Genomic DNA, 13,540 nt, shown 5'->3' on the forward strand with positions numbered 1-13,540 from the left:
TATTAGGGGGGGTGGTCCCAATTGCCTACAAATCGATTGCCTACAGTGTCGTTTGCCAACATCTCATTTGCCGACAATTCGTTTGCGCACAAAAATTATTGCCTACAAGTCGATTGCCTACAAGCACTATTGCGCACAATTAAAAAATTAAGAGACGAATGGACGTTTGCACACAAGATATATTGCACACAAGACCCGCATTGCACACATATATTATTGCCTACAGATCGATTGCCTACAAGCACTATTGCGCACAATTAAAAAATTAAGAGAGAGAAGAATGGACGTTTGCACACAAGATACTATTGCACACAAGCCGCATTGCACACATAATATTATTGCCTAACATCGATTGCCTACAAGCTCTATTGCGCACAATTAAAAAATTAAGAGAAGAATGGACGTTTGCACACAAGATACTATTGCACACACAAGCAACATTGCACACATAATATTATTGCCCACAGATCGATTGCCTACAAGCTCTATTGCGCACAAATAAAAAATTAGGAGACGAATGCACACACGACACTATTGCGCACAAGCAACATTGCACACATGAGGTCCGGTTTCTATTGTTGAAAGGGCTACACTAGTTTTAGAGGGCTGTACTTCTGAATGAACCGCCATTCCGATTGAGACAGAGTTTTGCAGGTGATTTTGTCACGATATCTAGAGATTATTTATCGATGTCCTATCTTCGGGTTTTTTAAAATAGTTTTCAGCCCTTCCGATTGAGACAGAGTTTTGCAGGTGATTTGTCACGATATCTAGAGATTATTATCGATGTCCTGTTAGAAATAAAGCGGGTAGACTTCCGAAAACGGCCCCCCCTCCGATTTCGATGAACTTTGTGAAAAGCTTCGTTTTGGGTTAAAATGAAAGCCCTTAAAAGGAATTTTGGCGACTCCTATGATAAGCCATTTTTTAGATAAAATGATAAAAAATATAAGAAAATCTTCGTGTAATTCTACAGGCTGTTATAAATTGAATATATACTGTTGTATTTAATGATTAATGTTTTATTATATACTTACAGCAGAATACATAAATAATATGCTTTGTAATATATTATACTTTCCACGCGAACCGAGGTTCACGCACACCCCCCCGTGCTTTCGGGGGAGGTGCGGTAGTCCCGAAATAGTTCACGCATACACTTTCCACGCGAACCGAGGTTCACGCACACCCCCCCGTGCTTTCGGGGGAGGTGCGGTAGTACCGAAATAGTTCACGCATACACTTTCCACGCGAACGAGGTTCACGCACACCCCCCCCCCCGTGCTTTCGGGGGAGGTGCGGTAGTCCCGAAATAGTTCACGCATACACTTTCCACGCGAACCGAGGTTCACGCACACCCCCCCCCCGTGCTTTCGGGGGAGGTGCGGTAGTCCCGAAATAGTTCACGCATACACTTTCCACGCGAACCGAGGTTCACGCACACCAACCAAGTGCTTTCGGGGGAGGTGCGGTAGTCCCGAAATAGTTCACGCATACACTTTTCACGCGAACCGAGGTTCACGCACACCCCCCCCGTGCTTTCGGGGGAGGTGCGGTAGTCCCGAAATAGTTCACGCATACACTTTCCACGCGAACCGAGGTTCACGCACACACCCCCCCCCGTGCTTTCGGGGGAGGTGCGGTAGTCCCGAAATAGTTCACGCATACACTTTCCACGCGAACGAGGTTCACGCACACCCCCCCCCGTGCTTTCGGGGGAGGCTAAAAACATAAAGTCACGTTACGTTACGCTACGTGACGAGAGTCTTTGCGGTAGCTCCAAAGCAAGGCCACACCACTTTTCTGTAACAGTAACAGTAAAGTTTTGACCAATTGCGTTGCTCAATTCTTACTTCTACGGTTACAGACGGCCGAATCGGCGAGCAGAGCAACGCGATTGGTCGAAACCTTACTGTACGTTCTACAAAAAGTGAGTGTGCCCTGCTTAACGCTCGTTGTAAAGTATCAGATAAAATAACCAGAGTTGGGTTATTACGTCACATGCTGAAATCGTCTAATTAGAACCTAGAAGTAGAGCTTGTGACGTCATAACTCAACTCGAGTTGGAGTTGAAAACCGACCCAGTCGAAATGCTATAAAGCCACCGGCACACGGATTATGTTTTCCGGCTGCATTGCTTGCACAAATACCTGTACCTGAGGTAGAGCGCCGCACACTTTGTTTACGATTGTCAGGCTATAAAATCTAAAAAAACTATTTAAAAAACCCGAAGATAGGACATCGATAAATAATCTCTAGATATCGTGACAAAATCACCTGCAAAACCCTGTCTCAATCGGAAGGGCGGTTCATTCAGAAGTTCCGTTAGAATTTGATGATCAAACGTCATTCTTCTCTTAATTTTTTAATGGTGCGCAATAGAGCTTGTAGGCAATCGAGGTGTAGGCAATAAATATGTGTGCAATGCGGGCTTGTGTGCAATAGTATCTGTGGTGCAAACGTCCCTTTCCTCTCTAATTTTGTAATTTGGTTTTTTTACGCAATTGTGCATCGATCTGTAGGCATATTATTAGGCAATCGACTTGTAGGCAATAAATTGATTGTAGGCAATTGGGGACCCCTCCCGTTTATTAGCACCAGTTCCGTTTTTTGATATTATTCTACTTTCACCGTTTTCAAATTAGAACAACTAAATTTGGTATATTATCTCATGATACTCTAACTTAGACCGTAGAGATTTTTGGGAAGGAGTCTGAGCCCGGGGACAAAAGGCTCCCTTATAAAATTGTCTAAAAAAGGTCCCTTTTTGAAAAAAAAAATTTTGGAGTAAATATTCCTATTCGGGGAAAAGAAGGAAGAGCTTTTGAGCGAAAAAGCTAGTATTATATAAAATATGTTCATATATGTCTATACTATGTTTTTTTCTCTTGCATAATCTCTTTTTGTATGTATATAAGAAAAATAATAAGAAAAAGAATTAGAAAATAATTAAAAGAATAATTTTTGCATTGTTTTTTATTGTATAATATTTTATATAATATGTATTCAATATATATCCTTGACAATCCTTGATGGAATGGAACGTTTTGTCCGTTATCTTTGTTTTATTGTTATATCTATAAAACCGATTTGTACTGGTAGGTATATCTAATCGAGCTCGCACAACATCACTCCGTCGAGTGTTTTGACATAGATATTGGAAAGTAGTATACGTGAAAATCGCAGTCGGTGGAAGCCTACATCGCTGTATCAGACAAACGTCTGTCTAATCTGTTTGAAAGTCGGTGCGACGGTGAATCCTTGAAACTGAGTTAAGTTGATAGAGGACTTTTATCGCCGGGAGAAATATTTAAAGATCACGTGAGTGCGCCTGTGGCATCTGTAAACGTGTTTTGACGAATCGATTATTATTTTCAATTTCCTGATTTTAGACAGCGCAATGAGTTCACCGGCTCAACGATGGAAGGTTTGGTGGACCACAAGGACGTGCCCCAGCCCGGCATCAAGTTGCTTGAGGATAACAAGTAAGTCTGAATAAATTTGGAATATTTAAGAAAATTATACAGATTACTCTTGTCGTTTACTATTGTTGATGTAGCTGCGAGATCACTATTCTAGAGAATTATAATGCAGATGTATATCGACAAAAAATATTGGCAGCTCTTCGTGAGCAGAGTTTCGATGCTGTATTCCTCGCTCCATGTTCCTCCAGCCATGTTAAAGTTGACAAGGAGTTTCTTGATGCCGCCGGTAAAGATCCATTTTTATTGCTTTTCTCGATAGAACTTCTTCATTTCCTGTCTTGAGCGATTCCATAATTACGCAGCTGTCCAAATTTTCTCAAGCAGAACTCGTTTCAACGTTTGTTTAAATATTTTAAAAAATCTTGAAACTTAATTGATGTGTTTTCTATACAAATGCCTATTATATCTTGAATAAAGCGCCAAGAAGTACAAGAAAAAAAGAGTATTTAAAATTGTTTAATGTTAAAATTAATAAAATCGGCTTGGAACGCGATTTTATTTCAAGACTTTCAAGCACAAGATGAAGAATGAGATGAATCGATTGTAACTGTTTAAAAAAAAGTACACGATATGCGAATGCTTTTCTTTTAAAGCGTAAAAAAATGTGACTGCGAGATTTTATCAAGCAAATCAACGAATTTGACTTTCGTTTTTCAGGGAAAAATTTAAAGGTCATATCGACAATGACGTCCGGATATGATCACTTAGATCTTACATTAATTAAAGAAAGAGGAATTAAAGCCGGGCACGCACCGAAAGTGCTGTCCGCTGCAATCGCGGAAATGGCAGTGCTCTTGTTGTTATCCGCGGCGAGGCGCGCCCGTGAGGGTCGCAAGAAGCTGGAAAAGTAAGTGTTTTAACTCATTTTAAATTACAATTCAATTGATATAAAAATCTTTGCTTGAAAAGTCCGATAAGATTAGATCATTAGATAGAAAAATAATCGATGTAATCAAAGTGCGTTCTTGTTCAATGAATATCAGTTCTCTTTCTGGTACGTTTGATAAATATTTTCCATATATATATTTTTTATTCTGTTTATATTGCATTGATATGTATGTAAGTATAAATCTAGCCGAAATGGTCTATAATAAAATTATATATTGAGTCTGCTTCTATCGCCTAGCTTTTATCAGGTTGCTTATACATATACGTATAATCAAAAACTGTATATAGTGTAGTAATAGATATATGATACAATTAATGACGTATAATTAAGCTGTGAGATAAGCACGGGACCACAGTGGCTGCTGGGACGAGATTTACGAGGTTCTACAGTCGGCATCTTCGGCCTAGGAAATATTGGCCAAGAAATAGTTAAACGATTGAAGGCATTCGAAGTAGGGAAATTTATCTACACCGGCCGCGTACCTTCGCGCAAGAAAGAAGGTACGCTCGCGACTTATCTGCAGGAGACTAATATTTTTCCAGTCTCAATGTTCTACATGTCTCAATATTCTATATTGTCGATATATTTTACTTCATACATTTCACCTATAAGAGTTGAATATACAAAATATAGATTAAAAAATATATATATTTTTTATTAACTTTATTATATTTATCTGAAAATATAGAAATTCCCAAGAATCTATGTTTGTTAATTAAATAGATTTCCAATAATAAATAAATCTTTAATAGATTGCTTCGTGAAAATTTCTTCTGCGTTTATCAGAATAGTGCATTTATAGGATTATTATATTGGAACGAATTTTTTACACACACGTAATCCAATAATTACACAACGCAGTAATCCTCTAAAATGAGTGTAACATGATTCAGATGAGGAACTTGGAGCGGAGTATGTATCTTGGGATAAGCTTCTGGAGCAGAGTGATTTTCTCGTGATTTCGGCACCTCTGACTAGTAAAACCCAAAAACTTTTCGAAGACGACGCTTTTGAGAAAATGAAAGAAAAGAAACCCGTCTTCGTGAACGTGGCTCGCGGTGAGATCGTCGATACCGCTGCACTTCAGAGAGCTCTTTGTAAAATGAAGATATTCGCTGCCGGACTAGACGTCACCGATCCGGAACCGCTACCACGTAAACACGAACTTCTAAAACTACGTAATGTTGGTCGGTATAATCATTTTTATTTTCTTGTTATTCTTTCTTATAATACGGAATATCGCACACCTGACCTGGGTATTAAAAAAATCGATCATGCTCTTAAGAATTCTACAATTTCAAAATTCAAGGAATGTAATGCTATAATATATCTAATATTGTATCATAATTTACATGTAGTGCATCATATTAGCAATTTTATATTTTGGTAATTACAGAAATTCTGCCACACTTAGGCAGCTCGACGATCAAAACTCGTGATGACATGGCCAAAGTCGCAGCGCTAAATATTATCAACGTTCTTGCGGGCAAAGACTTGGAATACGCTATACCTTTACCCTAAATCCATCTTTTTTGTACGTTTTGGATTATATTTGTTACTTTATTTATTCAAAAATGTTATTAGAAACAATGGTTTTTTTAATCATATACGATTTAATAAGATTCTCTTCCATTTTTCTTCAGATTGCACAAATGTACTCACTTGACTAATCCCAATTTAATCTCATAATCATTAAATTAATTATATCCGTCAGGCGAGCAAGTAAATATTTTTATTGGGGGAGGGCTCCAGTTGCCTACAAAACGATTGCCTACAGGTTCGATTGCACACACTTATTGCACACAATCCCGATAGCACACATTTCAAATTGCCTACAGAGCGATTGCTTACAGGCATTATTGCGCACATATTTCTTTGTCTACACGATCATATTGCGCACAGCGCATTGCACACACGACCGTATTGCACACAGCGCATTGCGCACACGACCGTATTGCACACAGCGCATTGCACACACGACCGTATTGCACACAGCGCATTGCACACATGGCTGTTATTGTACACACGACCGTATTGCACACAGTGCATTGTAAAAACGGCTGTATTGCATACAGCGTATTGCACGCAGCGCATTGCACACATGGCTGTATTGCACACAGCGCATTGCACACAGGACCGTATTGCTCACAGCGCATTGCACACACGACCGTATTGCACACAGCGCATTGCACACATGGCTGTATTGCACACAGCGCATTGCACACATGGCTGTATTGCACACAGCGCATTGCACACACGACTGTATTGCTCACAGCGCATTGCACACACGACCGTATTGCACACAGCGCATTGCACACATGGCTGTTATTGCACACACGACCGTATTGCACACAGCGCATTGCGCACACGACCATATTGCACACACGGCCGTATTACACACACGGCCGTATTGCACACACGTCCGTGTTGCACACACAGCCGTATTGCACACACGGTTGTATTGCACACACGGCCGTGTTGCACACACGACCGTATTGCACACACGGCCACACGGCCGTGTTGCACACACACGGCCGTGTTGCACACACGGCCGTATTACCGATTTCAATGACCTTGATATATGTTGTCAAGGTCATGACCCCGAGTGACCTTCAGAAAGTTTTAGCCGTCGCTCGTTATTCGTTAAAAAGTTATTAACAAAAAAAGTTTGGAAAATACGTAGGTTAGATGACGCGCTTCAAAAGTATTTAACTGTTTAAAGCGCGTCATCTAACCCATGTGGCATCTCGCATATTAACTTTCCACGCATGAAAAGTTCACGCATACACTTTCCACGCGAACCGAGGTTCACGCACACCCCCCCAGCTTTCGGGGGAGGTGCGGTAGCCCCGAAATAATTCACGCATACACTTTTCACGCGAACCGAGGTTCACGCACACCCCCCCCGTGCTTTCGGGGGAGGTGTGGTAGTCCCAAAATAGTTCACGCATACACTTTCCACGCGAACCGAGGTTCACGCACACCCCCCCCCCCCGTGCTTTCGGGGGAGGTGCGGTAGTCCCGAAATAGTTCACGCATACACTTTCCACGCGAACCGAGGTTCACGCACACCCCTCCCGTGCTTTCGGGGGAGGTGCGGTAGTCCCGAAATAGTTCACGCATACACTTTCCACGCGAACCGAGGTTCACGCACACCCCCCCGTGCTTTCGGGGGAGGTGCGGTAGTCCCGAAATAGTTCACGCATACACTTTCCACGCGAACCGAGGTTACGCACACCCCCCCTGCTTTCGGGGGAGGTGCGGTAGCCCCGAAATAGTTCACGCATACACTTTAAACGCGAACCGAGGTTCACGCACACCCCCCCCCGTGCTTTCGGGGGAAGTGCGGTAGTCCCGAAATAGTTCACGCATACACTTTCCACGCGAACCGAGGTTCACGCGCACACCCCCGTGCTTTCGGGGGAGGTGCGGTAGTCCCGAAATAGTTCACGCATACACTTTCCACGCGAACCGAAATTCACGCAAACCCCCCCCCCGTGCTTTCGGGGGAGGTGCGGTAGCCCGAAATAGTTCATGCATACACTTTTCACGCGAACCGAGGTTCACGCACCCCCCCTGCTTTCGGGCCGGTGAACCTCGGTTCGCGTGAAAAGTGTATGCGTGAAACTATTTCGGGGCTACCGCACCTCCCCCGAAAGCACGGGGGGGTGTGTGTGAACCTCGGTTCGCGTGGAAAGTGTATGCGTGAACTATTTCGGGACTACCGCACCTCCCCCGAAAGCACGGGGGGGTGTGCGTGAACCTCGGTTCGCGTGGAAAGTGTATGCGTGAACTATTTCGGGACAACCGCACCTCCCCCGAAAGCACGGGGGGGGGGGGTGTGCGTGAACCTCGGTTCGCGTGGAAAGTATACGGTCGTGTGTTGCAATACGGTCGTGTGTGCAAACACGGTCGTGTGTGCAATACGGCCGTGTGTGCAATACGGCCGTGTGTGCAATACGGCTGTGTGTGCAACACGGCCGTGTGTGCAATACGGCCGTGTGTGCAACACGGCCGTGTGTGCAATACGGTCGTGTGTGCAACACGGCCGTGTGTGCAATACGGTCGTGTGTGCAACACGGCCGTGTGTGCAATACAACCGTGTGTGCAATACGGCTGTGTGTGCAACACGGACGTGTGTGCAATACGGCCATGTGTGTAATACGGCCGTGTGTGCAATATGGTCGTGTGCGCAATGCGCTGTGTGCAATACGGTCGTGTGTGCAATAACAGCCATGTGTGCAATGCGCTGTGTGCAAAACGGTCGTGTGTGCAATGCGCTGTGAGCAATACAGTCGTGTGTACAATGCGCTGTGTGCAATACAGCCATGTGTGCAATGCGCTGTGTGCAATACGGTCGTGTGTGCAATGCGCTGTGAGCAATACGGTCGTGTGTGCAATGCGCTGTGTGCAATACAGCCATGTGTGCAATGCGCTGCGTGCAATACGCTGTATGCAATACAGCCGTTTTTACAATGCACTGTGTGCAATACGGTCGTGTGTGCAATAACAGCCATGTGTGCAATGCGCTGTGTGCAATATGGTCGTGTGTGCAATGCGCTGTGTGCAATACGGTCGTGTGCGCAATGCGCTGTGTGCAATACGGTCGTGTGTGCAATGCGCTGTGCGCAATATGATCGTGTAGACAAAGAAATATGTGCGCAATAATGCCTGTAGGCAATCGCTCTGTAGGCAATTTGAAATGTGTGCTATCGGGATTGTGTGCAATGGGTGTGTGCAAACGAACCTGTAGGCAATCGTTTTGTAGGCAAACGGGACCCTCCCTTTATTGGTATATAAAATAATTTTCTCTAAATATTTCTGAAAATTTTGCTTATCAAAGCCAATTAATTAATTTATTGTATATTGAAATGGTTTTATATAAATAATTCTACGTAGGATATCTTCAAAAATTTTACAATGGCGTTAGTATATTTAGATGTTTCTTGAAGTTTCATGATGAAAAAATTTGCTCTTCATCAAAATGTATTAATTTTCAAACATTCTTATCAATTTATTACTAAATTAATGACATAAATTCTAAAGTTATAGAATACATGATTTTATAAAAGATATCACGTGTAGTATTTTTTTAAACAAATAAATAATATTCTAGCTCCAAGTATAAATCTCTGAATTTCTCAAAAAGACTTTCTCTATAATCAAGAGACACGGTAGTGTCTCGCGCCAAGTACACGCGGAGCGAGACCGACCGTGACTCTTTTACGCGACGCGACGGGTTGCGAGTACCCGAGATGTTGAGATCTCGATAACAAGGTGAACGGATCAAGTTCTAAGTAGGCTTGATCGATAGCTTGGGGTCCAATTAGGGGGGGGGGTTTCTCTTATAATATTCCGCTACGTGCCCTACGAGCGGAGATATTGCGACGCAAAGTCCAAATATGAAAATTTATTTTTAAGATACTCCTCTCCTCCTCCTCCTAACGCCGCGACAATATCTATCAGAGAAACGTCACTTTCACTTTTTCGCCGCTGGCGGCGCAGGTATCGCCAGTTTTCAATATTCGCGCGCGTATTTCGAAATTAGGTCGATAAACTTATCGGTCAGGAGGAAGATTTCTATTTAGGCAAATTAGGTATATACTTATATAATATATATTGAGTCAATTGCTTCATGTTTATCTGGAGAGATTTCGTACCCTTACATCGTATTACCACCGCTGCCGCGCTGCCGGAAAAGAAGGTTCTCTACGCTTGGCAGAAAGTGCCGCTAGGGAATTTTTAAGTCGATTCTTATGAATCAAGCTTGAATTCGATGTCTAGGTATCCCAGGTTGCCGATGACGAGGTCCAGATAGTGCGCTTCATAGTTTTCGGTGTCCAGGTGTAATAATACTTGAATTCGATGTCTACGTGTCCCAGGTTGCCAATGACGAGATCCACATAGTGCGCTCCGTAGTTTTCGGTGTCTACGTGTATTAATACCTTGAATTCGATGTCCACATGTCCCAGGTTGCCGATGACAAGATCCAGATAATGCGCTTCATAGTTTTTGGTGTCCAGGTGTAATAATACGTTGAATTCGAGTCTACGTGTCCCAGGTTGCCGATGACGAGGTCCACATAGTGCGCTCCGTAGTTTTCGGTGTCTACGGTATTAATACCTTGAATTCGATGTCCACGTGTCCCAGGTTGCCGATGACAAGATCCAGATAGTGCGTTTTATAGTTTTCGGTGTCCAGGTGTAATCGTACGTTGAATTCGATGTCTAGGTGTCCCAGGTTGCCGATGACGAGGTCCACATAGTGCGCTTCGTAGTTTTCGGTGTCTACGTGTATTAATACCTTGAATTCGATGTTCGACGGTGTCCCAGGTTGCCGATGACGGGATCCAGATAGTGCGCTTCATAGTTTTCGGTGTCTAGGTGTAATCGTACGTTGAATTCGATGTCTAGGTGTCCCAGGTTGCGATGACGAGATCCACATAGTGCGCTCCGTAGTTTTGGTGTCTACGTGTATTAATACCTTGAATTTGATGTCCACGGTCCCAGGTTGCCGATGACGAGATCCAGATAGTGCGCTTCATAGTTTTCGGTGTACAGGTGTAATCGTACGTTGAATTCAATGTCTAGGTGTCTCAGGTTGGCGATGACGAGGTCCACATAGTGCGCTTCGTAGTTTTCGGTGTCCAGGTGTAATAATACGTTGAATGCGATGTCTAGGTGTCCCAGGTTGCCGATGACAATGTCTAGATAGTGAGCTCCGTAGTTTTCGGTGTCTACGTGTATTAATATCTTGAATTCGATGTCTAGGTGTCCCAGGTTGCCGATGACGAGGTCCACATAGTGCGCTCCGTAGTTGTCGGTGTCTACGTGTATTAATATCTTGAAATTGATGTTTAGGTGTCCCAGGTTGCTGATGACAAGGTCCGTAGTTTTCGGTGTCTAGATGTAATAATATCTCGAATTCGATGTCTACGTGTCCCAGGTTGCCGATGACGAGGTCCACATAGTGCGCTTCGTAGTTTTTGGTGTCTAGGTGTATTAATAACTTTAAATCTGAATGTAGGACACGTAGATATCGAATTCGAGGTATTAATACACGTAGACACCGAAAACTACGGAGCGCACTATGTGGACCTCGTCATCGGCAACGTGGGACACCTAGACATCGAATTCAACGTATTATTACACCTAGACACCGAAAACTATAGAGCGCACTATCTGGAACCCGTCATCGGCAACCTGGAACACGTGGACATCGAATTCAAGGTATTAATACCCTGGATACCGAAAACTATGAAGCGCACTATGTGGACCTCGTCATCGGCAACATGGACACCTAGACATCGATTCAAGCTTGATTCATAAGAATCGACTTAAAAATTCCCTAGCGGCAGAATTAAAATTATGTCATGACATAATAAAAATTCGCTGAATTAAAATTATGTCTAGACATAATAAAAATTGGACGAATTAAAATTATGTCTAGACATAATAAAAATTGGATGAATTAAAATTGTCTTGACATAATAAAAATTGGATGAATTAAAATTATGTCTGACAAAAATAATTCCGCATTTTTTATGTGTATACACATTTTTAAAAAAAAGGTAAAAGGAGGGCTATAAGTACACGCATAGTAGTGTATATGTATTATGTTGTTACCCTGTTATGTTGTTACCTCGAAAAAAAACAAAGTGGTAGTATTATACCTCCAAATAGCTTTACCCTGTACATACTGTTTATAAAATGCGTAATACTACAAAAAGGCGTGATATCCGTACAAAATTACCTTTTTTAAAAAAAAGGTAAAAAAAGGCGCCAAGTACACGCATAGTAGTGTATATGTTGTTACCTCGAAAAAAAAAGAAAGTGGTAGTATTATACATCGAAAAAACCTAAGTAACAAGTGGTAGACGTAATCTTTATATCTCGAAAAATCTTGAAAAAATCTAAGCAGTAATATCTTTATTTTCGAAAAATTATAACCCAAGTGATACACATCACAAAATTATGTTACCTTATCAAAAAGAAGAGTCGCGCTTCAAGTGATCTATTACAATTACAAAAAAGAAATGATATTTCTTTAAATTACAGCGTCAATTACAGAGAGAACATATATATTGCCTCAAAAAATAATTGTTGCACTATTTTGAAAAATCTTTACATTGTGTCAATTAGAAAAGAATGTATGATAACAATTTTATAAGATTAAAAAATTTTATTTAAATTTAACAAGAGAACACAAGATATTTAAATACAAAGTTTACATGTGTATTTTTTAGTGGTCACAAAGAATTACAGAGGTAACAGTACAAAATAAAAATATTTTATTAAAATACATAAATTTTTCTTGTAAAAAAACTTGGCGCTGCTAGACCTCAAAATTTTAAATAAATAAGGACAACAATAAATAAAATAATTCAGAAAATAATGCGATGGGAGTAATATTAAATAATTATCAGCGTGGATGTGCGAGTGAGTGATATGGGTGTGCGTGACGACGCGGACGGCGGATATGCGGCTTATCATTAAGTAAATATTTAAAATTTCGAGGTCTAGCCAGCGCCAAGTTTTTTTACAAGAAAAATTTAGGTATTTTAATAAAATACTACCACTTTCTTTTTGTTCGAGGTACACAACATATACACTACTATGCGTGTACTTGGCGCCTTTTTTACTTTTTTTTTAAAAAAGGTAATTTTGTACGGATAATTCTAAACGTTAACATTCGTACGCTGATAATATATTTCTCAGGTCTGGAAGTGTGAAATTTAATTGTAATTGTATCTGTAACCGGTAATTCTGGCACTGTGTATTTTATTTGAATTTCACCAGAAAGTATCGGTTGATCCTCTTTGTCAGTTGCCATAATTATAATTGGAATCAGCCAGTTTAAGGCCTCGTTAGCTGCTAGTGACATTACCAAGCAATCAAACATACGACAATGATAGCATGCACTGCGTCCATACAGCTGCGAGTGCCACGACATAGCAAAAGAGGCAATCTTATGGAATTCTGTATATTTGATTCAGTCTGTGTTATTCTCAAGAGAATAATAATATCCCTTTTAAATAGGTTTCTCGACATCCTTCTCACGACCTATAACGTCTTATTGTTAGCTATAACTTCAATCTAAAATATATTTTAAGCAAACTTAAACTTTGTTGCATTTCTAATATACATGTTCGAATAAGATATTAAAT

At 41.5% G+C, this 13,540-nt stretch overlaps 1 protein-coding gene across 5 annotated transcripts; it reads left to right on the forward strand.

Moving 5' to 3' along the window:
* Positions 1 to 2,643: 2,643 nt before the first annotated feature.
* On the forward strand, positions 2,644 to 6,107 carry LOC139824182 (glyoxylate reductase/hydroxypyruvate reductase-like). 5 transcript variants are annotated; one of them, XM_071796674.1, is made up of 7 exons: positions 2,644 to 3,321; positions 3,393 to 3,485; positions 3,580 to 3,711; positions 4,143 to 4,332; positions 4,705 to 4,874; positions 5,268 to 5,561; positions 5,771 to 6,107. In XM_071796674.1, exons 2-7 carry the CDS (start codon positions 3,401 to 3,403, stop codon positions 5,893 to 5,895), a joined length of 996 nt encoding a protein of 331 aa, XP_071652775.1. In that variant the 5' UTR covers positions 2,644 to 3,321; positions 3,393 to 3,400; the 3' UTR covers positions 5,896 to 6,107. The 5 variants fall into 5 exon arrangements, with proteins under 5 accessions (XP_071652775.1, XP_071652776.1, XP_071652778.1 ...); XM_071796675.1 differs by having other exon boundaries at positions 3,595 to 3,711; XM_071796677.1 differs by lacking the exon at positions 2,644 to 3,321 and having other exon boundaries at positions 3,560 to 3,711; positions 5,268 to 5,565.
* The last annotated feature ends 7,433 nt before the right edge of the window (positions 6,108 to 13,540 follow it).

The sequence above is a fragment of the Temnothorax longispinosus genome, unplaced genomic scaffold (genome assembly GCF_030848805.1).
Source record: "Temnothorax longispinosus isolate EJ_2023e unplaced genomic scaffold, Tlon_JGU_v1 HiC_scaffold_289, whole genome shotgun sequence".
NCBI lineage: Eukaryota > Metazoa > Arthropoda > Insecta > Hymenoptera > Formicidae > Temnothorax > Temnothorax longispinosus.